At 35.4% G+C, this 27,230-nt stretch overlaps 3 protein-coding genes across 9 annotated transcripts in view; 1 reads left to right on the forward strand and 2 right to left on the reverse strand.

Annotated features, from left to right (window-relative positions):
• LOC127838855 (outer dynein arm-docking complex subunit 3-like) lies at nt 1–24,201 on the forward strand. 4 transcript variants are annotated; one of them, XM_052366861.1, is made up of 14 exons: nt 1–167; nt 4,023–4,144; nt 4,590–4,667; nt 5,526–5,705; nt 6,476–6,580; nt 7,249–7,497; nt 8,863–9,006; nt 12,072–12,122; nt 13,750–13,910; nt 16,236–16,392; nt 16,946–16,963; nt 20,697–20,852; nt 21,823–21,907; nt 22,830–24,201. In XM_052366861.1, exons 1-14 carry the CDS (start codon nt 89–91, stop codon nt 22,958–22,960), a joined length of 1,716 nt encoding a protein of 571 aa, XP_052222821.1. In that variant the 5' UTR covers nt 1–88; the 3' UTR covers nt 22,961–24,201. The 4 variants fall into 4 exon arrangements, with proteins under 4 accessions (XP_052222821.1, XP_052222822.1, XP_052222824.1 ...); XM_052366862.1 differs by lacking the exon at nt 16,946–16,963; XM_052366864.1 differs by lacking the exon at nt 12,072–12,122.
• Nucleotides 1–27,230, reverse strand: part of LOC127838840 (uncharacterized) — a 134,603-nt gene that overhangs the window by 77,555 nt on the left and 29,818 nt on the right. The gene's annotated exons all lie outside the window — the stretch shown is intronic.
• LOC127838847 (uncharacterized) overlaps nt 23,699–27,230 on the reverse strand; it is a 19,393-nt gene continuing 15,861 nt past the window's right edge. For all 3 annotated transcript variants that reach the window (XM_052366850.1, XM_052366849.1, XM_052366851.1), the window contains exon 3: nt 23,699–27,090. In XM_052366850.1, the coding sequence (XP_052222810.1) occupies nt 25,430–27,090 (1,661 nt within the window). In that variant the 3' untranslated portion in view covers nt 23,699–25,429. The remainder of the gene's footprint in view (nt 27,091–27,230) is intronic.

A 27,230-nucleotide genomic window follows, 5' to 3' on the forward strand; every position in this document is an offset into this window, starting at 1 on the left:
CGCATTGAGCACGCACCTTGGAGACGTACAAACAACAGTGTTGGTGCATTTTGCATGTTTTGGTTTTGGGAAACTAAAATTCGCAAAAATGCCAGCGGGAGCGTCTGTAATGAACCGTCCTACCCAGGACCAGATTGAAGAAATAAAGGCCAAAATCAATCTGCTGGGTAAGTGCTTTGTCAATCAAATAGCCAAACCTGGTTTTATCGAAAAATGTCAACCTAACTTTTTGCCAATTTCTGGTCAAGTTATTGTAACATGTTCGGATATAAACTTTAAAAGGGATATCACGATTTAAATTGATGGTGATGGCGAGACTGGAAAAGTGATCCATGTTTTTAGGGGCTCGAATCCATGACCGCAATAAGCCTAGCATGGTGCTGTATCATCTGAGCTAACCAGGTTCAAGAGATTATCAATACAATACAGGGTACCTTAGTGAGAGGTCGCAGTGGTGTAGTGGATGAGGTGTCCTCCTAGCGATCGGGAGTTTGTGAGTTCGCTCCCTACTCGGGGAGTGTTCTCATTATCTCCTCCATAGACACCAAGTACTGGTTCTTCCCAGGAAACGGACTCGCTAATGACGTAATGTCCATATCTGCCTATAAATTAGTATAATGCTAGAAAGGGCGCTTGGCAGTAAACATAGATAGAGCAGACATTCCCAATAGTTCCGGACTGTCGGACCTGACCGACGTTTTTAAGACAGGTCCGATTGAAAATGCTATGCTGCCGGTCCGAATGTCCAGTAAATAATAAAACAGCAGAAATTTATTTTAATTTAATTAAAATATGAAAATAAAAGAAAGCTTAAAAGAAATATGAGCAGTAAAAATTGCGTCATATTTTTGTTAACATTCATGAAATGTTCCTGAGCATGCGCAAAAAACACTTACCAGTTAATATGTCATTAGTATTTACGGTTAAACGAAAAAACATTCTGCAACTCAGATCGTTGTAATCCGGGCATAAGCAGTTTGTTCCGGTTAAAATTTGCGCTTTACAGTGCATTTTCATTGATTTGTTCATCTTTGTGGCCAGTTTATTGACTTTTGTAGTAAAATTCTGAGTTGTCATATAATTTCACGACCGGGAAATAGTTGTCAATGAAATTTTCAGTATACCGATAATTGCTTTTTGCTTTTAAAACTTAGTCTGTTTTCATATATTTTTGATATTCCACATGTGTTCTGTTGTTTTAGGTACTTCATTGATTCCTAACAAATATAAATGTTTTTTTTGTGTGTGTAAAAATAATTTATTTACACTCTTCACTGACTTCAGTCACTGACAGTCATTTAACTATCAGCAATGGTTTTTTTCTTAATGTTATGAAAAAGCCTTGCCTTCAATATCAGGGGGGGGGGGGGGGGGGGAAATATCCACAAACCTAACAAAGTGGGAAAAAAATCCAAGGTGAACTTGACATTTTGGGAAATATGCATGATTTTAAAGACATCAAGTTGCCGGAAGGCGCCTTTCTCTTGGGGGAAGGGGCCTATATAAGGTCCCTGCTAAAGAAGAAAAAAAGCTCTTATCAGTATCTGAAAACTTTTGTTTAAACAGAAATTTGCATGCAGGTATACACTAAAATTGTATTTAACAATTTTAAATTGAGAAATTGTTTTGTTTTTAACTACTTTTTGGTTTAAATATTTTACTTTAGAATACTGCAAGTGTTTTGCAATTTGTTAGTGTTCAGGGTTGTGTTGCTTATTTTCCATTACATTTTCCCAATTATCTTTATGTCAATAAATTTGAGTCGGTGACGTGATGTTTCGGTCCTATGAATCCCAGTCCGGTCCTGCAAGTTTTTTAAGTCCACAGGACCGAATGTCCTGTGGACTCAAAATACTTTTGGGAATGTCTGATAGTGATAGATAGTAGCTTTTTGTTATGCCATCAACAGTGTGTATCAATTCAAGGTAAATGGTCTTAATAGAAACCAGTTGGATGTGGAGTACAATTGTCATTTGTGTTATTTGCTGATAACCAGTGAATATTTGCTGATATTTCTGGGTAATCATGATAACTTTTCTTCTTTAGAAATTACAAGGGATTTGTGAGGAAACAACAGGAATTTGCTTATGTAGTTTGGCACCCATACCTCTGTTAGGATATTGAAAGGGTGAACGGGTCAAAATATAGGCAACAAAACTTATTCCAATTTAAAGGTATCTGGCATTCCAGACCAGACTAAAAGAACTTAACTACATAAGCACACTTTAGACTTTGATTGGATATGACTCAGACATTTAAGCTTGTGAATGGTTTTGACGAAAACCCTATTGATTTGGCTCCTGCAAAATTCATCTATAGACAACACGTTCCTTGAAACATTGTAAAAGCTGTAATTTGTAATTATATTTCAGCTAAATTATCTTGCTTTTTAGCTCACCTGAGCACAACGTGCTCATGATGAGCTTTTGTGATTGCCTTTTGTCTGTCGTGCGTTGTCCGTTGTGCGACGTCAACATTTGCCTTGTTCACTCTCTAGAGGCCACATTTATTGTCCAATCTTCATGAAATTTGGTCAGAAGATTGGTTTTAATGATATCTTGGATGAGTTCGAAAATGGTTAAATTTGCTTGAAAAACATGGCTGCCAAGGGGAGGGGCATTTTTCCTTATATGGCGTTATACATGTATGGCTATAGTAAAATCTTGTTAACACTCTAGAGGCCACATTTATTGTCTGATCTTCATGAAACTTGGTCAGAAGATTCATCCCAATAATATCTTGGACAAGTTCGAAAATGATGCCGGTTGGTTGAAAAACATGGCCGCCAGGGGGCGGGGCATTTTTCCTTATATGGCTATAGTAAAACCTTGTTAACACTCTAGAGGCCACATTTATTTCCAGATCTTCATGAAATATGGTCAGAAGATTGGTTTCAATGATATCTTGGATGAGTTCAAAAACGGTTACGTTTGCTTGAACAACATGGCTGCCAAGGGGCGGGGCATTTTTCCTTATATGGCTATAGTAAAATCTTGTAAACACTCTAGAGGCCACATTTATTGTCTGATCTACATGAAACTTGGTCAGAAGATTCATCCTATTAATATCTTGGACGAGCTTAAAAAATGATGCCGGTTGGTTGAAAAACATGGCTGCCAGGGGGCGGGGCATTTTTCCTTATATGGCTACATAAGGCTTTAGTAAAATCTTGTTAACACTCTAGAGGCCACATTTATAGTCCGATCTTCATGAAACTTGGTCAGAAGATTCATCCCAATAATATCTTGGACGAGTTCAAAAATGATGCCGGTTGGTTGAAAAACATGGCCACCACAGGGGCGGGACTATTTTCCTTATATGGCTATAGTAAAACCTTGTTGACACTCTAAAGGTCACATTTATTTTCCAATCATCATGAAACTTGGTCAGAAGATTTGTCCCAATGATATCTTGGATGAGTTTGAAAATGGTTTTGGTTGCTTTAAAAACATGGCCACCAGGGGCAGGGCATTTTTCCTAATATGGCTATATATGGCTATAGTAAAACCTTGTTAACAATCTAGAGGCCACATGTTTTTGTCCAATCTTCATGAAATTTGGTCAGAAGATTGGTCTCAATGATATCTTGAATGAGTTCGAAAATAATTATGTTTGCTTGAAAAAAATGGCTTCCAAGGGGCGGGGCATTTTTCCTTATATGGCTATAGTAAAATCTTGTTAACACTCTAAAGGCCACATTTACTGTCCGATCTTCATGAAACTTGGTCAGAAGATTCATCCTGTTAATATCTTGGATGAGTTCAAAAATGATGCTGGTTGGTTGAAAAACATGGCTGCCAGGGGGCGGGGCATTTTTCCTTATATGGCTATAGTAAAACCTTGTTAACACTCTAGAGGCCACATTTATTTTCCGATCTTCGTGAAACTTGGTCATAAGATTTGTCCCAATAATATCTTGTTATCTCAGTTGACCGACTTTGGGCCTTTCAGGCCCTCTTGTTTCAAATAGTTATATAATGATTTGCATCTTAATTGTAATGGTATCTTGTTAACTATTTTAGAGGGAGACAGAAAGGCTTACTATGAAACATCACAGTTTGCTATGAAAAAGAATAGGGAATCTATTCTGAAATTGCGGAAAGAAAACAAGGAGCTTAGAAAGAAATTGAGTGATTCTCTATCGGTAAGATTTATTGCAACCTTATGTACTGAAAATCTTTAGGGTCAAGATGTGAAATTTCAAAATGAGATCCTACATCTTTGTGTATATTATGTAGTTCTCATGAGCATTTTTTTTAAACATGTTTTATGTATATATAATATAATAAAATATTAATAAATATAATCAAACTATTTTCTTAGAACAGTTCAAAAGAATTTATGTTAGCAGATATTTTACAACACATACCATATTGAAAAGTGTGTGCATTTTAAATTGTTGCATTATACCATTATACTTTTATGGTTGCATTACACCATAAATAAAAGATGGAATTACAAGCACAATAAGTTGCCAAGTATGACAACACCTGTGGTCATACACAAAGTCATATATTTTAGAATGGCTAAACAACAAGTGTTGTCATAAGGCAAGTTACTCTTGGTAAATTGTCCTGTTATGTTTGCAGCAAGACCAGCATGTCATCAACAAGGCCTTCCAGGAACATCCTGTGGAGAGAGCCGCCATGAAAAACAAAACTGGTCGGGTAAGTCTGGACACTTATAGATACGAGTTTGACTCTGGGAAAACCAGGCTCAATGCATGTGCGTAGTTTCATCCCATTTGTGCAGTCTGCACGGGTGAATTGGGGATGAAACTTTCCACTTTTATATAAATTTTTTGGTTAAAGGAAATCTCTTCTAAGAGAAAATCCAGTTAAGGCGGAAAGTGTTGTCTCTGGAGACTGCACAGGCTAATCTGTAAGCGCATGCATTAAGTCCAGTTTTCCAATAATGAGGCTCATTTTATTGATAAATTTGTCAAATATTGCTACTGTCAGTGACAAAATCACAAAGTTTGAATATCTCGTTATTATAAGTCACCATCTCCATTGTACTGGACAATAGAAAAGGTTTAGCTAACAAACGAAAAACTGTAGACAGGAGGACCCCTGGTTTTTTTCAGTTCATGACTACTTTTACTGAGACTGGCCAAATAAAGAACGAACAAACAATACTAGTAACATATAATATAGCTTTTCTTTAAACATAAGGATGTTCTTTAAAAAAATGATTCAATTTTTTAATGTCTTTTCTTTTTGTTTGATGTGGTGTATGCATTTTTTGTTCAGTAGATAAGAGCTAAAATAATGTTTGACATAGTGAACTGGCATTGAAACAACAACATGTGACAAACATCTGATTAGAAATAGCAAAAAGAGTACATAATTTTATAGTGGTGTCTGACCTCTGATTCATAAAAACTATTCTCAGAAGTCTATTACAACAATGGACTACAGCCTATATGTAACTGATAAAATTTTAATTTCAATAAATTTTTCAGTGACAAAAAATTATCTTATGAATACTTTTATTAATTTGCATGCTATGTCTTCCTATGACAGCAAGCAATAACCGTGATGGACTACAAAGTGTGTGACACGGTGAAACGACTGAACGCGCTGCGTCACCAGACGGCAACCAAACAGAAGAGACTGGAGGATCTGCAGACTCAGTACAATCAGATGCAGAAAGATGCCAGTGAGGCGGTCGCTACAGACAAGGGAGAATCCTCCGATGCTCAGGTAACAAATGATACATAAATGTGCAGGTCAAAATATTTGGTTTGAATCATCATCATGTGGTCCTTTTCTAAGGGTCAGTCAAAACTTGCAGCACCCAGGGATGACTTGATTTATACAGATTTGTATAACATGTAACTTTAAAATATCTATGATATCTATCTAAGGTCAGGGGTTTAATGCGTACTATCATATAGTGGTCCTCTACAAAGTTTGTTCCTATCATTTCTGTGATGTCCCTGAGCTTGTAACTGAGCATGATTTTTTATATTGGCGTAACATTTTCTGGCTCACCAAAATATCTGACACCAAAATAAATGGATCCAAAAGAAGCAATTAATAAGAATATGCAGAAGTATAAAGAATAAGGATCATTAATGTAACATACTAAAGAAATCTGATATCGTCACAAGTGGTCAAAATAAGCATAAGCCTGCTTGTGTGAAATGGGTAAATTGTGAATCTGGCATGATAAGATAATTGGTTTCATAAAGACTTACTTGGTATTTTCTATTTTTGCTGAAATAATGGCATTATAATAACATGGAAACTACGCCATTTGAAAGAATAACGGTGAGAATTATTGATAATTTTCACTGATTATTTTCATTGTTTAAAAGAGTGAATTATCAATTGTAATTCACTGATATCACTCTATAAACCACGAGAAAGCATAAAATAAAAACTTTTTTAGATTTTATAAAGTCCAACACTATTTATGCATATATCTCACAATTATTGTCCAAGTTTAATCCAATAAATTATTCTTGCAGCAAATGCGCTACCTGGAAAACAGCTATGACAAGACCAGATTGAAAATTGATGAAGCTACTCATCTCTGCAGAATCTATGAAGATATTAAGAAAAAGTTGGAAGTGGTATGTTGTGTCTGAAAATATAACACACTTAATAATGGTTTGTATGCACCAAGACTTGCTTTATTAGAGTATTTATATGTATATTCACACACACTTCTAAAAACAGTACATGCTTCACTTTTCAGATCCTGACAATATGATATGTTATTGCACACAAAAAACACAATTTGATCTTTAAAGTCAATATTTTTGTATATATATTGTTAAGCATGATCCGTGTTTTCATAATAACCTCTTATAATTTAATGACTCTCAGTAAAATCAATTGTCCACAAATTTTTGAAAACGTACATTTTTAGTTGCAGGAATAAAAAATAAAATTAAGTTTTTCGAAATGGTTTGTTATGGACATCTTTCCTTCCAAAATAAAAAAATTGTTTATATTTCATTTGCAACAAAAGCTTGCAAACTTATTTAATTTATTTTAATTAAATATAAACACGAAAGTTATCATAGTTAACATGTTTGAATGCGTGAATTACCAGTGAAATCAGTTAAATAAACAACATTTCCATTATTGTAAAAAACAGCAGATCTAGCATGTATTATTTTCAGTGAATAGGGTCTTTTATCTCTCGTAGACCACCTTTTTCATGGAAAAAAATTATGTGAATTTTATACTTGACTATGGGAATTACGCAATGTAAAGTAAATCTTAAACTCTCAAGGAAGCGGAAAAATTCCCGAGCATCCTCGATGCAATGGAAGCGGAAATCCAGGGCACGCGGACAGAGTTGAAGGAGCTGAAGGCGATGCACGATGACGCGCAGATCTCAAAGGAGGCCGCGCAGTCTGAACTGAGCAAGCACGAAAAGGTCGTGTACTCTGAGAGGAAGCAGCGCGAGGTCGAGCTGGCCAAGATGAAGAAGGAGGCAGAGGAGAAGAAGATGCAGCATGAGAGGATTGAGCGTAGAATTGTAAGAACTAATGAGCGTCTGAGCTCAATCCTGTATTGTTTAATTTCAGAACAATTCTTAGAGAAGAATTCATACATAGAAAGAACTTCTTAAATATACACTACAATTATCATAACTGTATCTATTGTTAATATGTTTTGAAGTTCATTAAAGCCTTGCTCTGGTAAAATGGGGTTAATGCATGTGCATAAAGTGTTGTCCCAGACTTCCTTTAACCCTTTGCATGCTAGGAAATTTTTAGTCTGCTAAAATGTTGTCTGCTGAATTTCTAAAATAAGCATTTTCTTATATTTTTTTCAAAGAATACTATCAGAATAGCAAACAGTTTGGATCCTGATGAGACGCCACGTTCTGTGGTGTCTCATCTGGATCCAAACTGTTTGCAAAGGCCTTTAAAATTCAGTTCCAGCGCTGAAAGGGTTAAACAAAATACCATAAATTGGAAAGTGTGTTCCCTCATCACCCTGTGCAGACTGCATAGAGTAATCTAGGATGACACTTTACGCACATTTAAATAGCTGGTTTTCACAGAGTGAGTCACAAATGATTGTTCAAGAATAGATTTGAAGGATAAGGTGGTCAGGGTTAGAATGTTCATTAAATGATTGAGCCTTACATGAATGACTTTGAGTAGAAAAATAATTATAAAAGGATGGAACCCAGCTATAAGAGTTAAAAAGAGGATCAAGCGCGAAATATTTAGTTTCATTCAGTAAAAAGCTACAGACGATTCTTTGATAAGAATAAATACAGAGAAAGATCCTCTAACATATAAACTACAATTGTCATACCTATCTCTCCCTTTAAAGTCCATTTGAGCCTTGTTCTGGGAAATACGGATTATGTGCGTAAAGTGTCGTCCCAGATTAGCATGTGCAGCTTGTGCTAATCTGTGGCAGTACCTAATGCGCATCCAATCAGCCAAGTTTGCCCAGAGCAGCTCATTTTTTTTAATGTTTATCTGATCCATATAAAAGAGTTAAAGATATAAATTAAGCCCAAAATATTTAGTTTCATTTCAGTTAAAAACTAATAAAAATTTTCATTAAAGAATTTATAGAAAAAAAAGTATATATCAAAAATGTACACTATAATTACCATCTATTGATCGAATGTTTGTTTGCCACAAGCCCAGCAATTATCGTACCAATATCTGCACTGATTTTTTCTCATTTTGAAGTCTGTTGGTTGAATGTTTGTCTGCCCCAGGCCCAGCAATGATTGTACCAACATCTGTACTGAATTTCTTTCACTTTGAAGTCTATTGGTTGAATGATTATCAGGCCCAGCAATTATTGTACCAATATCTGCACTGAATTTCTTTCACCTGAAGTTTGTTGGTTGAATGTTTGTCTGCCCCTGCAGGCCCAGAGGAGCTCCATCCAGCAGGATGACCTTGCCCTCCAGGACAAGGGCGGAGTGCAGGGGGAGGAGCAGCAGCAGAAGATCACCACGTATGAGGAGGCCTTCAAGGAAATCAAGGAGGCAACGGGCGTCTCTGATACCATGGTAATGCCCCATTTCTTTGTTTTCGGCGTACATATTATTTTCTATACATTTCTTTAGGCATGGGTTAATAGACGTGTAGTTATTTACCAGATGCAAAAACAATAACATTTTTTACTCAGCCTTTCTGATTTTTATGCTCCCCCAAAATTTTTGGGGGGAGCATATAGTCGCCGCATCGTCTGTCCGTGCGTGTGTTCGTCCGTCCGTGCACCTTTTTTTGTCAGGGCGATTTCTCAGCAATTAATGACCGGAATTCAATTAAACTTTATGGCAGTGATTTTTTTTGCTTTAATTTGTTACAGCCTGTGCCATTTGAATTGGGAAAATTAGCGCGATAAACCGTGAAATTGGGAAAAATAGCGCAATGAACCATGAAATTGGGAAAAGTTAAGCATTATAAATAGGATTACAAGTAACAGAAGTGATATTGTTTTTAAGTGCATGTTCAGGGAGTTTCCTAGAAAAGGAGTCTGGTCAAATTGGGATTTTTTTAAATCAATAAAAGTGGCAAGTTTGGGAATGATTTATGGACAAAAATGACTAAATTCAAGTTATATATTTTGTAAGATGTTTAAAAAATTAAGTTGAGACCTAGATTGAAGAAATCATAATTAAGTTATATGAGACTTCTTTCTAAAAAAAAAAAAAAAAATTTTTTTTTGGGAGTTGGGCTTTTTTGGGAAAGTTTGGTCACATTTTTGGGAAAAAACGTGTATTTTTGCGATTGGGAAGTAGCCGGAAATCGGCTGTAAATTTGAGCAAAAAAAATCACTGTATGGGAAGCTTCACTTCCAAAAGAAGATGTGCATATTATCAGCCGGTTCTGGTCGGATGATTTTTCACAGAGTTTTTGCATATAGTGCAATTTTTGTCTGGGCTATTTCTCAGCAACTAATGACTGGAATTCAACGAAACTTTATGGGAAGCTTCACTACCAAGAGGAGATGTGCATATTATCAGCCGGTTCTTGTCGGATGATTTTTCACAGAGTTATGGCCCTTTGAAATTTTCCATTGTACATATAGTGCAATTCTTGTCCGAGCTATTTCTCAGCAACTTATTACGGGAATTCAATGAAACTTTATGGGAAGCTTCACTACCAACAGGAGATGTGCATATTATCAGCCGTTATGGTCGGATTATTTTTCACAGAGTTATGGCCCTTTGAAATTTTCTATAAACTGTATATACAGTGCAATTCTTGTCGGGGCTATTTCTCCCCAACTACTGACTGGAATTCAATGAAGCTTTATGGGAAGCTTAACTACCTTGAGGAGATGCTCATGTTATTTGTGGGTTCTGGTTAGATGATTTATTTAGAGAGTTATGGCCCTTTGAAATTTTTAAGTTGCTAAACCATCCATCCTATGATTTTGTCCAAAGTTATGCCCTCAAGACATTTCCTTTTATCTGAATATATAGTGCAATATTGCGACAAAAAAAACTTTGGGGAGCATCACCCGTCTCCGACCGTTTCTTGTCTGTTGTTGTTTTTAAGCCAACGATGTAAGATTCATTGAATTTATAATAAAACTGTATGATATTTTTTACCACTTAAAAGTACACTACATCTATAGGTGGAAAAACGTTCAAGACCAGCAGTAGCCCATACATTTTGGGTTTGGGTCCTAGTTTTAGGAAAACACTCCCATAATCTCTGTAAAAGTATTGAAGGAACTTGGGGAGGTAACCATCGCCAAAATGTTTCATACCCTTTTAAACATTTCGATAGTGAACTCATTCCTTTATTGATACTGGTAAATTTGCAGCTGGACAATTAAATCCATGTTTTTAGCTGAGGACGTCCTAATATGCCGTGAAAGTCTGTTTTTATGCCCCCGGATCAAAATATCGTGGATATATTGTTTTTGGCCTGTCATTTCGTTATTCTGTCATTCCGTCATTCTATAAGTCTGTCATCAAAACTTTAAACTTACATTAAAGTTTTGGAATAACTTTTGAAATATTAAACTTAGCAATTTGATATTTGGCATGCATGTGTATCTCATAGAGCTGCACATTTTGTGTGGTGAAAGGTCAAGGTCATCCTTCAAGGTCAAAGGTAAAAAAACACACACACAAAATTTAACCTTACATTAAAGTTTTGCCATTAGTTTTGAAATATTGAACATAGCAACTTGATATTTGGCATGCATGTGTATCTCATGGAGCTGCACATTTTGAGTTGTGAAAGGTCAAGGTCATCCTTCAAGGTCAAAGGTAAAAAAAAAGTGGCGCATTAGGGGGCATTGTGTTTCTGACAAACACATCTCTTGTTTTGAGGATGAATAAGTAAAAAAGCATGCGTATTACTTACAATTGTCACATCATACAGGTAAAACAAGCAAATTTGTTGAATCGTTAAAAAGTTAAAATTAAAATTAAAAAGTTTGTGACAGACGAACGGACAGACTGACAGACAGGCAAACGGACACACAACGCCAAAACTATTTCCTTCCGCCTTCGGTAAGGTATAAATGTTCAAAATTTTTGCCTTGGTGCAGTCCCTCCTGGGTTCTATGTCTTTGTTCTAATCAATATTTTATTGAGCTCCCATTAAGTTGAGTATTGTTTTAACATAATTGGATATAATTTAGAATATTTCTAGAAGAATTTAATGTTTACCTTGGTGTACAATAACATCAACATATTTTGTGTTTTGCATTGTTTTTAGGACCAAACTTTGAACAAAAATCTAGTTCCTGATGAACTAGATTTTTATAATATACAAAACTGTTTTTCAGTATTTGACATCTTTTGTATTCAAACATCTTATATCGTATAAGCAAATAATTAAGCATTTCCATGATTATTAATTTTAAAAAACAAAACCAAGTAAACAAAGTATTTGTTCGAAGCTTTCAAAGTTTTGTATGTAAAGCCAGCTTAATGTTTTGCCAATCATTAGTTTAAAATCACAAATAATCAAATTAGATTGTATTTGCAATCACATGTAATGCTAGTTTTTCATGTGTGCTTCTACTGTTGACTTAATTATATACACCTTTTTAAGTTTAGAAATTGGGGTTTTATACCTTGACTCTTTCTTATTGTTTAACAAATAGGTAAATGGTAAAGGAAATACTTGGAAACTTAACACAAGGATTATCATTTTGGTTAGCAATTGTTTTATAGTGGCAAATGTTGCATATTTTACAGTTTGAGTTGTTTTGTGTTACTGTGGTAATTTTTACATCTTACTATTAATTTTGTATGCCTCTGTAGGGTGGCATATAGCAGTTGAACTGTCCGTCAGTCAGTATGTCAGTCTGTCCGTCCGTCTGAAAAAAAAACTTTAACATTGGCCATAACTTTTTAAATATTGAAGATAGCAGCTTGATATTTGGCATGCATGTGTATCTCATAGAGCTGCACATTTTGAGTGGTAAAATTTCAAGGTGAACATCATCCTTCCAGGTCTAGGGATCGAAAACACAAATCCAAGGGATGTAATATGCTTTAAATGGACATAATTATCTGACCTGCCAAAAAATTTTTTTTTTTAATAAATCAAAGTGTCGCAGTAGGCGGCATTGTGTTTCTGACAAACAAATCGTGCTAAAAGGTCAAGGTCATCCTTCAAGGTCTAAGGTAAAAATTACAAATCAAAGGGAGGTAATAAGCTTTAAAGGGAGATAATTATTCAATATTGATTGGCGAATCTACAGTCACAGTAGTGGCTTTTAATTATTTGCTACTTAAAATAGAGAGTGGCTTTTAATTATTTGCTACTAAAAATAGAGATTTGTAAAAGACAATGATTTTCAAGGGAAGTAATTTATATAATTATAAATCTCATATTATATATTTCCATACCAAGAATTTAACTTTTTTTCACAGTTAATGTACAGATTTTTTATTTGGATTATTTATAACTTGAATGAATGATTTGTCAAAGGTTTTTTTAAATGACATAATTATCATTTCTTTACTATACAAATTTGTGAATGGTAGGGTTCATTACATACCTCTGGACTTATGTCTAAAGGTACATGATGAACCCACAGGCCTTGGTTGTCAGTGATGTCTGACTTGGTCATTTTGACTGTCTACAGCCCCCCCCTGGTTGGATTGGACAAAATCCAAGGGAAGTAATAAGTTTTAAAGGGAGATGATTTCTATACCTGCCAAATGATAAATATCAATTTTATTTCAAAGCAGCGCAGTAGGGGGCATTGTGTTTCTGACGAACACATCTCTTGTTTTAGTTAAATTTCGTTTTAATGTTCGGATTACTTTTGATTACTTTCTAAAATTTCAGTTTGTATCAAAATTTGACAAATACAAAAATAGTATGTTGGTATGTAGTTAAGAAATAGTTTTCCATAATTAATTAGACTATTACCAGAGGATTAAATATACAATGTACTAATGATCTCTTAAGATAATGGACACTTATTTGCATGTCAATCATGTTTAGGAAGGAATGCAATATCTTGGTAGTATAAACATTTAGTTTCAAAGCCCAGATCAATTTATTGCCATGAAATCAAATATAATCAAATGAACCGCGATCTGGAAAAACTGGGTTCTGGGCATGTGCTTTAAGTGTTGTCCAAGATTAGGTTTATCAGGGACATTTTCCACCTAGACTGGATTTTGTTTTTAAAAAAAAGTTGCCTTTAACCCAAAAATTCACATCAAACACATGCATTAAGCCCAGTTTTCCCAGAATGACTTCCATACTCCAAAAAAATCTACCCACAATTCTAACCCTCTTCCTGTTCCCCTGGTTCCCTGCAGGAGGTGGTTCACAGGTTCGAGAACCAGAAGGAGACCACACGGCACCTGGAGGACCTCAAGAAAGACAATGAGAAGCACATCATACGTCTCAAGGAGGACAAGGAGAAACTCAATCTCGAGTTTGAGGAGATGAAATACACAGGCGACGCTAAACTCTCCGGGTAGGCGAAAATGTCTATTTTAAAAGATTTATTGCCAAACTCTCTGTTAATTGTCCATTTTCTATTTTCCAAAGATTTACACCAATTTTTTAGAAAGGTTTCTACTTTTATTTCAATAAACTTTTTTTTACCTTAAGATCTTCTGGTACATGTAGGTCCATTTTTTATTGGCAAAGATTTTACACCTAAGTCTTAGGGTAGATTCAATTTTCTACTTCAAACGATTTTAGGCCAAGTTTCCATATACGTTCGATTTTCTTATTCCAAAGCTTTAAACCAATTCTCTAGGTTCCATTGTCTATTTCAAAAGAGTATGCACATAACTCTGTGGTTCATTATTTCGACCCCTGAAAATATAATCTGACCCCTTACATGTTGAAGCACTTTTTGACTCCTAGTAACAGCACGTTAATCATATCAAGACTGTTCCAAGTACATGTGTGTTTATCATTTCAAGACTTGACCAAGTACCTGTGTGTTTATTATCCCCCCCATAGGCGGAGGGATATTGTTTTGGCCTTGTCCGTCTGTCTGTCCGGAGCAATATCTTGGAAGTGCTTTGGCGGATTTCATTGAAGCTGGGTATGAGTATATATATGGATAATAGGATGATGCACACCAAATGGCATTGTACACCATCTGATAATAACAGACTTATGGCCATTTGTATCTAGAAAAAATGCTTTTTGTGTGTCCAGAGCCATATCTTGGAAGTGCTTTAGTGGATTTCATTGAAACTTGGTATGAGTGTCCAGAAGCATATTGCTTGTTACTTCAAGACTGTACCGTCCCAAGTACCCAGCGTTCGACACTAACGGGAGTCCGGGAGTCCTGAGACTCCTTATAAAGAGACTCGGACTCTTTGTTTTTGCGTCAGGGAAGTCCGTCCGACTCCTTTGAAATCATCCTTGAATTATAAAAAAAAAATCAGTTGATCTTTTTTGTTTCGCAAGATCAGAATGTCCGAACTTTTGTGGATCCGAAAAATGTGCCAGAAATCATTCTGCTTGAACATATGGACAAAAACAAAAGAATCTGAAATTATTTATTTTGGTTCCCTGTCACTGTCCGTGCGTGTAGTAATAGTGGAACATGCAAACTATAAAACGATCGTGGCGTGTTTTTTTTCACTGATATTTTTGCTGTAGTTAATTAGCTTCGCCAAACAGTTTCTCATTACTGTAAAAATCATCACAATACCCGATTTTGTTTACATATTGTACGTTTTATGGCTCCAGGGTACTGAAGATCGGACTGGCCGTGAATCATTTGAGCGTGAATGAACCGTGTCACTATCAATTGATGATTTCAGTGGTTTATAGCAGTTTGTAGGCATTGTCATACCAACCACACGAATCGGTTCCTTCCTTGTACTTAAAAATCGTGGCAAGTTACTTAAGAGACTGATTATGGCAACAGGGTGTAATCCTCATGGAAATTGTGCTTTGTATGCAAAATATTCTCTAAACATGTTTTCATGGTGTAAAAACCCAATGATGAAATTACAATAAAATTAGAATTATATTGCGTTTCCCAATTTTCCACGTTCTTGGAAATATTATAAGGAATATTTATATATAAAGCAATGAGAAATATAGGGTTGTTAACCCTTACGATGTGATTTAGTGACTATGACACTAACAAAACAGAAGGCTACGAGAATGTTTTTAACCCTAATGTCGAGGTTAACGAAGCAATCATAATGCATAATAAAAAATAGTATATGTTGAAATCTTACAATGATTAAGTAAATTATTAACGTAAATATTACTGGAATGCGTTAAATATTTTGCAATGTGATATAACAGCAGTCACTTTCAACTTCGATCTAAAAACAAACTGTGAAACATACAATACAAAATTAACGTTTAATGGATCATTGACATGTTTTAATGGCCGAAAATATCATATAAAAAAGCGTCTTAATTGTTGTACTCCTTGAAATCTGTCCGGACTCCTAAATTTAAAAAGTTAGGGGTCCTTGGACTCCTTATTCAGATTAGTTAGTGTCGAACATTGAGTACCTGTATGTTTATCATTGCAAGACTACTGAGTACCTTGTGTTTATCATTCCAAGACTGTTCCAAGTAACTGTGTGTTATTTATTCCAAGACTGTACCAAGTTACTGTATGTTCATCATTGCAAGACTACCATGTACCTGTGTGTTAATCATTCAAAGACTATACAGAGTTTCTGTGTGCTTATCATTCCAAGACTTGCCAAGTACCTGTGTGTTTATCATTCCAAGACTCTTCCAAGTACCTCTGTGTTTCTTTGTTTGCAACTGCGAGACTGAAGGAGTACCTGTTTATTTCCCATTACAGTGGACAGCGCATGCTTGAGGAATTCCAGACCCATCTTCATAAGGAAGAAGACCGAAGGGACATGGCTGAAGAGAAACTCACTAAGGCCAGCAAAAACCTCGTGGCTGTAAAGGCTGGAGTGGAGCATCTGGCTGACAAACTCTACCATCTCAAAGCTGTGAGTATATATATCCACATTTTAAAATATGCACCTCTGTAATTTCTTGGGTTGAATATTATTCTTTGAAAAATTAGATGGGCATATCGTCTTCTTTACCCATATATGACTTATCATTACTGTAAATAGAAACAAAATGACGTTGCGTATTCGTATCTGGCGGGCCAATATAAAGTATATCGGCAATAAAGTATGATAAAAAATAAGTATGGCTATAAAATTGCAATGATATGCACTTCCATTTTCCGTTCGTCCATCTATTCATCGTAATTTATTTTAAATCACACTATTTGTTTGAAATGTTTGTATCAAATGCTAACCATTCTGACCAACTATTATCAAAACCAAATGATCGGTCAGGGCGATTTATTATACATTATTATTTCTTACATATATATAAATTATAAAAATTAAATTGATATGTCCCATAAGAGTTATGCTAATAGAGTCCCGTGATTTTATTTATATTTCATGTTTAATTTATCTGTATGTTAAAAAATTTCATTTGGAAATATGTTGTTAAACATTATCTTCTATATTTATAAATTTGCAGAAAAAGAGAGTAAGAACTGTAAGAACTGGTCGTAGCTGTTTAATTTGTTATCAATTTGTTCTCTACTGTTCATTGATTTTGAAATTTTCTTGTTAGTATCTACATGTCAATGACTCTGAAGTGTGTTATACATATTTAAACAATTAGAAGGAAATTATACCCTTGGTTTATTATTGAGTTCTTGTTTCTGTATTGAGTTGCATTACCATTTTTGTTGTAGGCTGTTTGAAATTAAATAAAATCTATCATTATTTTGAATTGACCGGTTGTGACCTTTAAAATGATCAGTTCATATTTCAGTGGGAAATAAAACTAGAAATTTAATGAGTTCAATTTTGGGAAACTTTGGCACATGGTATGCGGGCCTATCAATTGTTATCAATTTTCTTTGACAATGATGAAAAGGTAATCCGTGTGTTTCAATTGGTCAATTTAAGTGTATAGATTATGTAGATGACCACATTGAGTAGTTGATTATTATAATGTAGGAAATATTGAATTATTATTGGCATCTAAATGTCAGGCTCTAAAATAAATGTTTCTTAAATGAAAAACTAAACAAAGATGATAATAATTAAAAAAGAAAAGTAGGTTATATGTGTAAATATTTTCTGCAGCCTTAAAATATACTTTTTGTTTGGTCTAATTTTGGGGGGAGGGACTGTACTTTTCCTTATAATCACAGAAAACAAACATACTTGCGTTATTACGCAATTAAAATAACCAAAAACGTAATTTAATTCAAAATTAAGCGTACAAAAACGCAAATACAAATTTATCAACGTAATTCTAGTAAAAAACCTTGCGCCACGAAACGCAATTCTTACGAACACCAGCCGTATTTTTTAGACTGGTTATTTTCTGTACAAAAATGTATCGGATAGTTTAAATGCCGTCCAATGAAGAAAATAAGGCAGTCTTTCCAGCAGTTATCAATCTTTGGGGTATTATTGTTATAATTCGTAGACTTGTCCGATTTCTACTTTCATTTTCAAAGTATTCAACTCAAAATGACCCGAAAATGGGCTGCATCACTTTGAACAGCCATAACTTTATCAATTGTGCAGGGATTTTCACAAACTCGGTCTTATTCAACGGAAAAATGAATGAATTTGATCAGAATTCAGTAATTGTTTGTTGTTATGTACAGGTACCTTTTTGAATTCCATTTGTATAAATAATATTGTTATTATATTTATATATGTCATTCCCTAAATTACCCAATTGAGATAAAAACCGAGGATGAAAAACCCAATTAAGCTCAAAAGAAGGGGGGGGGGGGGAATTTTTTGCTCAAACTCTATAGAATTTACAAAAACTCTATTGTTGTCAAAAACAGGGGGTGAATTACCCAATAACCAGGTCGCCGTGGTGTAATGGATATGGTGTCCGCCTAGCGACCGGGAGGTCACGGGTTCGATCCCCACAGTGGGAGCATTCTTTAGATCTCCCCAAAAGACACCAAGTACTGGTTCTAGGCCCAGGAAACGGTCTCGAGAGCGTTAATATTAGCCTAAGGCTTTCCATGCAATTGAGCTAAAATAAATATGTTTAAACAAAACTAATTACCCAATATACCCCAAAAGTTAATAAGGAAAATAAAATCAAAGATTGGGAACCCAATCAAATGACAGCTGATAGCCATTATGTTTATGCACTTCCCATTCATAATATATATACGAGCCTTGCTCTGTGAAAAGGGGGTTTAATGCATGTGCGTGAAGTGTTGTCCCAGATTAGCCTGTGCAGTCCACACAAGCTAATCAGGGACAACACTTTCCGTCTTAACTGGATTTTTTTGCAAAGAAGAGACTTTCTGTAAACAAAAAATACCATAAGAGCAAAAAGTGTCATCCCTGATTAGCCTGTGCAGACTGCACAAGCTTATCTGGGTCGACACTTAACACACATGCATTAAACCCCCTTTTCACAAAGCATGGCTCATATTGATTTGAATTGTGTGTCCTGTGATTAATTTTTCTTTATTAAAAAAATGAGATCATTATTTTGTATCCTTGTACTTTCCAATTTCTAGCAGTCAGGAAATTATTTCAGATATTATCATATTGTTAGCAAAACATTGTTGAAAATATTAATTTCTATGTACTTAACTATTTCATAATGAATTATCTTCCTCATTCTTCTGATTTTGTTGATCGTTTAAGCATTACTGTGCTTGCCATGCTGGTTTTTTCTATATATATATATATATATATAAAAGCTTGTCTTTTACTATAATTTCTTCATTTCTACACTGATTCACTTCTAATTGATACTGAACTTCTCTTATGACAATACGGTCAATCTCAACTATGTATGGCGCCATTACCAACCCTGGGGCGCCCCGCCAATAATAGGCCACACCCACATAGGCCAAGCCCACCCAAAATTGCCTTTTACTATAATTTCTCCATTTCTACACGATTCACTTCAAATTGATACTGAACCTCTCTTATGAAAATACGGTCAATCTCAACTATGCATGGCGCCATTACCAACCCTGGGGCGCTCCGCCCACATAGGCAACGCCCACCCAAAATTGCCTTTTACTATAATTTCTTCATTTCTACACCGATTCACTTCAAATTGATACTGAACCTTTTTTATGACAATACGGTCAATCTCAACTATGCATGGCGCCATTACCAACCCTGGGGCGCCCCGCCCACATAGGCTGTGCCCATCCGAATTTGCCTTTTACTATAATTTCTTCATTTCTACACCAATTTACTTCAAATTGATACTGAACATCTCTTATGACAATCCTGTCAATCTCAACTATGTATGGTCCCTTTACAAACCCTGGGGCGCCCCGCCCATAATAGGCCACACCCACCCAAAATTGTCTTTTACTATAATTTCTTCATTTCTACACCGATTCACTTCTAATTGATACTGAACTTCTCTGATGACAATACTGTCAATCTCAACTATGCATGGACCCTTTACCAACCATGGGGCGCCCCTGGGTCAAACATGCGGCGTGGGGATACGCGTCGGCCTCTGCCACGCCATTTCTAGTTATATTCTTTTTCTTAAACAATGTTTCGGCCAATTTAGTGTTTTTGAATTTTATTACATTACCGTAATTACTTAAAGTTTAGGGTCACTTAAAATAATTATTTTCTTTAAGGTTAGAAAATGTAGGTACAAAAAATATTCAGAAGTTAGTGTCAGAACATTTAGATTCTTTAATAATGGGGATAGAATCAGATAGATTTTGATGTCTGAAAAATTGATATCACAAAACATAATTATTTTGACTGAAAAAGAGGGTGTCTGAAAACTTAAAGTACAGCTATCATATTATATTAATCATTTTTAGCTTGGCTGTTTTCGAAGAAAACCCGAGGTATTGTCATAGCCAGCTCGTCGTGTCGTCAGCTATCCGCGTCGTGCTAAAACCTTAACATTTTGTCAAGGTTTTGAACATTTGCTATAAAATCAAAGTGCTTCCACCTACAACTTTGAAACTTCATATGAAGCTTCAATTGATGAGTTCTACACGCCTCACTCATATTTGGGTCACTAGGTCAAAGGTCAAGGTCACTGTGACCTCTAAAAAACAATAATTTCAAGCTTTCATTTATTAAAAAATGCACCCGCAACAGTTATGCAGTGCTCTTGTTCATTATCTTTCCATAATTCTTACACTTTTCTGCTCTCATCCAGAACAAAGGTTTCTCAAATTTAATTTAATAATAATTTTCATTATCTTTCTCTAATTCTCATAATTGTTTCCCCTGTCCAGAACAAAGGTCACGTGCCCCAGGCTCAGATCGCACCCTCCTCAGATGAGTACGTGCTAGACCAGCTGTCGACATGTGAGGAGAAACTGCTGAAACTACTGGAGGAACTCGATGGACAGGATCTCAATGCTGTCGTCAAACAGATGGAGGAGGAAGAGGTAGGGATCAGTATTTTACCTTTGAATTGTAAAGTTTTTGAAGCCATGCTCCTTAGAGATAATTTAAACCTTTACCACTCAAATATCCCTAAGAAAATCAGATTAAATTAAGGATATCACTTACTTAAATTTACGATTTAAAGTGTTCATTTTCTTACTCAAAGGTACTTATGAGCAGCATACATCATAAAACCTGAACAGACCGCAAGTTACTTTCAGGCTGTTGTGGTTTTATGCTGGTTGCACAAAGCCATTGTCACTTTGATTCTGAGCGTAAAGAGTTAAAGTGAGAATAGCAACTGAATCTATGACATGCAATACACAAAATTACAACACTGTCTTAAAGTAGCATCCTTTTTATGAAGATGTGCCTAATTTCTGGTTACTTTGTCCTGTACTTACAAGGATTCAAATGTATATAATAATGCGCTGAATAAAAAGCCTGCAGTCAATATATTTCCATGTAAAACCATATATAGCGCATACACAGTAAAAGGATGTTTGCATCTTCAATATATCAAAATGTTTGTACAAAGTTACAATAAGAGTAGACAGAGTACATTACAATAGTTAATTTTTAATTAATTTCAAAATACCAGTTTCTTCTTTATTGTCACTATGTTCTAGTTAAGTTATTACAATTCCAACATTGAGAAAAAAGAAAAAAAAACATTTAAAAAATAAATTTTGCAGAAAATGTTTCTAACAGGACTACCAACTCCATGGAAATCAGTCAAATTATTTAAAAATTCTGTTTTGCTAGTTTTTTATTGTACAGTTTCTATAGTGGCCCTAGCATACGATATCTTTGTTGTTAATGTAGTAAGTATTTTAACTTCTTAAACAGGGGCTTAAACTGGGTAGTTAAAACTAAGCTGTTTTTAATTTATAAATGATACATTTCTGATGATTGATAGGATTTATTTTTTTGTAAGCTGCATTTTCACATTAACCAAATGCTTTTTTATAGTTCCATGCCAGCCAGGAAGGAAAGTTACCACAGTACAACACGAGAGTGAAACTGCCACAACCACAGCGAGATCTTGTCTACGACGGTAAGACGTGTGCAGTATGATGTTCATACTTTCATATTACTTTCCTTGTAGACAAAACTATGTTTCCATGCATACAGAGTTTTTTCACAGGTTAAATAATCTCTTTTTGTTATGATGTTAACTATGTGACAAAGTAAATGGCTTTTATTGTCTGATCTTCATGCAGTTTGTTATATATTTGTGTATGTGCAACTTGGAAAACATGTTGGAAAAAGGCTTCTACACTTCCAATTTTGAAATAAAATTTATCTGCTTCCTGGCTGAAAGATTTTGGTTACTTTGGTTTTTAAAGCCCCGGATCGAATGATCGGGGGTATATTGTTTTTGGCCTGTCTGTCTGTCTGCCTGTCTGCCTGCCTGCCTGCCTGCCTGCCTGCCTGCCTGCCTCTGCCTGCCTGCCTGCGTGCCTGTCTGTCTGTCTGTCCCAAAACTTTAACCTTGGTTAAAGTTTGGTCATAACTTTTTGATTATTGAAGATAACAACTTGATATTTGGCATGCATGTGTGTCTCATGAAGCTGCACATTTTGAGTGGTGAAAGGTCAAGGTCATCCTTCAAGGTCAAAAGTCAAAAAATACAATCCAAGGGAAGTAATAAGCTTTAAGAGGGAGATAATTTCTAAACCTGCCAAATGACATATTGAAATTTTATTTCAAAGCAGCGTTTTGTTTCTCACAAACACATCTCTTGTTATCTATAACATCTTAATTTATAGTTTAAAACTACCCACATGATTTTCAACTTTTAAAGTATTCCATTTGAGGAATGTTTCATTCCATAAAGAACTCCCCCCCCCCCCCACCCACCCCCAACAATACTTTGCATGGTTAATGTGCCCTTCATGAAGCCCTTTCTGTTATACAAGCAAAACAAAAAATTATGACTAAACATGATTAGAACACATACTCTCCAAATGTTACAGACGAAGAGGACAGTGGGGATAATGATGCTGATGTGCCAGATAGAGATAAGATCAAGAAACAGTCACAGTTGATCGTCGACTCGAAAACCAAGCGAAGAACCACCAAGAAAAAGAAGAAGGCTGCAAAATAAGCGTGCATTTTCATGACATTTGTGACATTTTGAAATTTAATTCAAGGGTTGTGATTGAAACTGTTGTGTGTTTTTTATAAAGTAATCAGTTTTTATAGAAAAGAAACATGTTGAAGTGTTTTTTATTTCCCAGTTCAAAAAACGACCGACGGTATGGACCTTTTATATCTGGCATCAATGACAAAAAATCGCCAATAATGTTCAACAAATATGATTTGCATATTGTAAAAACACAACCGTTGCTTTATTGCATACAATAGCTTCAGTCGCAACCTTCTTAATATGTGTGTTGACACTAAGGAAGTGTGTTGTGAACAAAATGAATGAAAACAAAATTATGTTAATAATTGTGGCATTTATGACTTTATATAATTGTCTTGTTATTTGTCCAGGTCTATTGAACCTCTTTGGATAAAATTATGTTGGTACACTTAAGTATAAAGAGAACAATCTCTCTTGATGTTGACATATGAGCTTAAATTTGATCAAAGTAGCAATTTGATCATTGTTGTCGTTTTTCATTTATTTAAATTTGATTTTAATTTAAATGATTTGGTGTATATGACATAATTTTATTAAGATTTTGCATGCCATTATGTTTATAAATAAAACAAATTGCCTAAATTTAGAGCAGGGGGCGGGATGGATAATTCAATATTTATCTGCATCCCCCCCCCCCCCCCCCCCGATATTTCAAAGTTCAGGACTATAATCTCAAGATTTTTGCATAAATTAAGGGGGGGGGGGGGGAATTATTTTTTGCAATTCATTTTTTTTTAGATTAGATGTGAAACCAATCTTATGTCAAGTCCAGTTTGGTATGGCTGATAAAACCAAGTTGAGGAAATATTGTGTTGGTGTTGAAGAGCTTTAAATTCAATGCTCGTCTAATCTGGTGGAAGAAGGAAATAAATGTGTTACCTGGTTCATTCATGCTGATAACTAGTAGTACTATAGCGATACAAGAAAGATGAAAAACTGATAGAGTACAGGTTAAAAAAGATAACTTTATCTTATTGAGACCTAATGTGTTTCATGGTTTTATGTTTCTACATTGGAAAACATCAATAAACTTGAAAATAGAAATTATCTTACATGTAAATACTTGCAGTGTTTATAGTCTTATGCAAAAAAGGTTCCATGTTGTGCTGTTTACTTTATTTATGTATAATATTCTAGTATTTACCATGATATGTGATACAAAAAATGTAAATTATTTAATAAAACAACTAAACCACTAATATGCTGTTTTCCAGTTTTTATATTTGTTTAAATATCATTTAAACAGGAATACAAGGACGATCGAGGAATTCATTTATGTTTTTAAAAACACTGTCAAAAATAAGGCCAATTTTGGGAAATTGTGGTTTGAAAGATTCGCTTTTGAACATTCAAAGTCAACTTATTTTTTTGTACAAAATATTTTTACACTAGGCAAACATTTTTCTTATATCATGGCGGTACATGTATAGTAAAAAAACTTTTTAATCTAAAGAACTTAGTACTGGGACAACATGACAAACAATTGTTTAATTTCAGTTAAGAGGCTTCTTAAATATTAGTTTATGTAGTGTAATTTAATTCAACGTATGTAAGATTTTATTAATTTGATAAAAAGCGAGCGGTATGACATATTCAACAAACTTTATTGCTTGCTTGTTAATAAGTACGATTCATGTTTATCAATAAAAATAGGTTCTAATTAAGTTCTACTGTTCAAATAGAGGATTTTTCTAAATGGATACAAAGCGCAAATATTATCTCTTTGAAAATAAATAAGTGAACACAAATTTTGGCAATGATTTCATCAAATGATGTTTTAATATTAATGTAGCGGTTAGCTATGTAATGTCGCCACCATCAGACCTCCGCTCCCGCTCACCCATGACGATCAAGTTAATATGAAAACAAGCACTGTGTTTGTGAAACATAATGCCCCTACTGAGCTTTGAAGCCATAGATTTGACCTTGAAGGATGACCTTGACCTTTCACCACTCAAAATGTGCAGCTCCGTGAGATACACATGCATGTCAAATATCAAGTTGCTATCTTCAATATTGCAACATTTATGGCCATGGTTAAAGTTTTGGGACACACCTACAATGACAGACAGGCAGACAGGCTAAAACAATATACCCCCGATCATTCGATCTGGGGGCATAAAACTTTGACAAGCACCAAATGAGCCTCTTTTTGCGAAAACTGGGCTTACTGCGTGTACGTAAAGTGTTCTAGATAGACCGATGCAGTCCAAACAGGCTTATCGGGTGCGACACTTTTCGCCAATATTAGATGTTCATCTAGAAGAGACTTCCTTTGACCGAAGACTTCCATAAAAGCGGACTGCACAGCCTTATCTGGGACGACACTGCATTAAGCCCAGATTTCCCAGAACGCGACTCATATATAGACATTGTTACATATCTATAAGAAATTGTATCAGCTAGCTTGACAATTATAATGCAGGGTTATATATCCAGTAAAGACTTAACGGCCTCGGTAAGCGTAACCATGGCGATATAGTGTGACGTTCCCTTCAAGCAGTCGGGACACAGATTTTCAAGAAGATGCAGTTGCACATAAAGTGAACACACAACGTTCGGTTCTAAGTGTCGCAAAAGAGTCAACAGGCTGCCTAAAAAATCCCCAGGACACAACTCGGATATTGTAAAATCTTCGTCTTGAATTTGTTCTTTAACCAGACACACCGCTGTTTTACACATGTTGAGTTTGTGTGCCAGAGAATTAGTTGAATTGAGATCTAATACCAGCTTTGTTAAATGTTTTATCAAGCGAAGCATTTGTCCATTTTCATCGTGCAGCGTTGTTACGCTACTTTCCTTATCATCCACGTCTATTTCTGATTTCACCGACTCTCGGCTGACGCTCGCCATTGGAAGGTACTTTTCGTTGATTTTGCTCAGTAGCTTAGTCCCTTGCTGACAGTAACAAAACCTGTGTAAATGTATCACTGTCGGCATCGTCCTCGAAAACACATGCTGTTCAAAACACAAATAAAAATTCTTGATAGAGTCCGCGTCGTGTGGCGGCTTTGTTATTTCCTCCGCCACCGTCTGAACCAAGTTGTCTATGTGCTTCTTAAAATACGCACACGTTGACATGCACATCTGAGGACTTACAACCTTGCCCCTTTTGCTGGCTTCGTAGACGATTTCTTCGCAGCTGCGTGAGAATTCCTCACAGAGACTGTTCATTTTTTGAAAAACACTTGTTTCTGTATCCCAGACTAGTTTACATACTTTGACATGGAGCGTATCCCACTCGTCTGGGCTACCTGTGGCACATTTACCGTCCAGCTGTCCACCCTTTATACCAGTATACCCATAGGAATGGCCGATAGTTTTTATCTCATGAATTAAAAGCTCTGCCGCCTCTCTCACGTTCATCAGTTTCACTTTCGTATTCATGAAATCCAATATTTCCTTTTCAATGAGATTTAGACTATGATTCTTTTTCACGTAGTCGTAGTGGTCTTTTCGATACCGTCTAGGATGAGTTTCACAGTTAAACGACGCGTCTTTTTCCGTTTCAAAAACGTGTAGAGCTGATTTCACTTCTTCCCTTACTTTCAGTAAGTGTTGATGAACTCGAACGCAGTTAGAACTGTCTCTTAGATTGTGTAACCTAGAAACCATAGCCATGTCATGCGATGCTTTTGATAGTCGTAACACTGATATCTGCTTTTCAAATTTATCAATTTCTTTGGCCGTGGTATCTATGTCAATTACTATATGTTTATAGAGACATTGCAAAAATGTTTCGTCCAACGTCTTTAAATAACTTTGTTTCAAAAACCCATCTGTTCCTAGAAACCTATACCTGTCTTGTTTCAACGAGGCCTTGAGCTGTTCTTTTGTCTTAATTTGTGTGGTTATAAGACTGATAATGTTCTTTTCCTCTTCATTTATTGTCTGCAGCGTTTCACTTACATTCGTCTCGAATTCTTTATTCAGTTTAATCCTCGGAAGTATGTATACGTGAAGTAAGCGTATAACATGTTCGCACACATTTTCGCCTAATTTATCTTCATTTATTGCTTCAAACAGCTCTGTTGCATGCTCGAAAAGCTCATCTACGGTTGGGTCCAACATATCGTCCGTAAACTTGTCTGAATTAAAAATAATCAATTAACATTTAAATATAACATCAACAAAAACAACAACATAAGTTCAATAATACACTTTGCAACAGACAGCGGTGTCTACGTCCCTTTTATGTTGAAAATCACCATTGCATACTGGAACACAC

The sequence above is a fragment of the Dreissena polymorpha genome, chromosome 7 (assembly GCF_020536995.1).
Source record: "Dreissena polymorpha isolate Duluth1 chromosome 7, UMN_Dpol_1.0, whole genome shotgun sequence".
NCBI lineage: Eukaryota > Metazoa > Mollusca > Bivalvia > Myida > Dreissenidae > Dreissena > Dreissena polymorpha.

What these genes read in the sequence shown, in the direction of transcription:
- LOC127838855 (XM_052366861.1), top strand. Translation starts at nt 89, where the DNA reads ATGCCAGCGGGAGCGTCTGTAATGAACCGTCCTACCCAGGACCAGATT. An exon ending in AGAGGATTGAGCGTAGAATT is followed by an intron (nt 7,498 to 8,862) that starts GTAAGAACTAAT and finishes CTGCCCCTGCAG; the next exon opens with GCCCAGAGGAGCTCCATCCA. An exon ending in GGCGACGCTAAACTCTCCGG is followed by an intron (nt 13,911 to 16,235) that starts GTAGGCGAAAAT and finishes TTCCCATTACAG; the next exon opens with TGGACAGCGCATGCTTGAGG.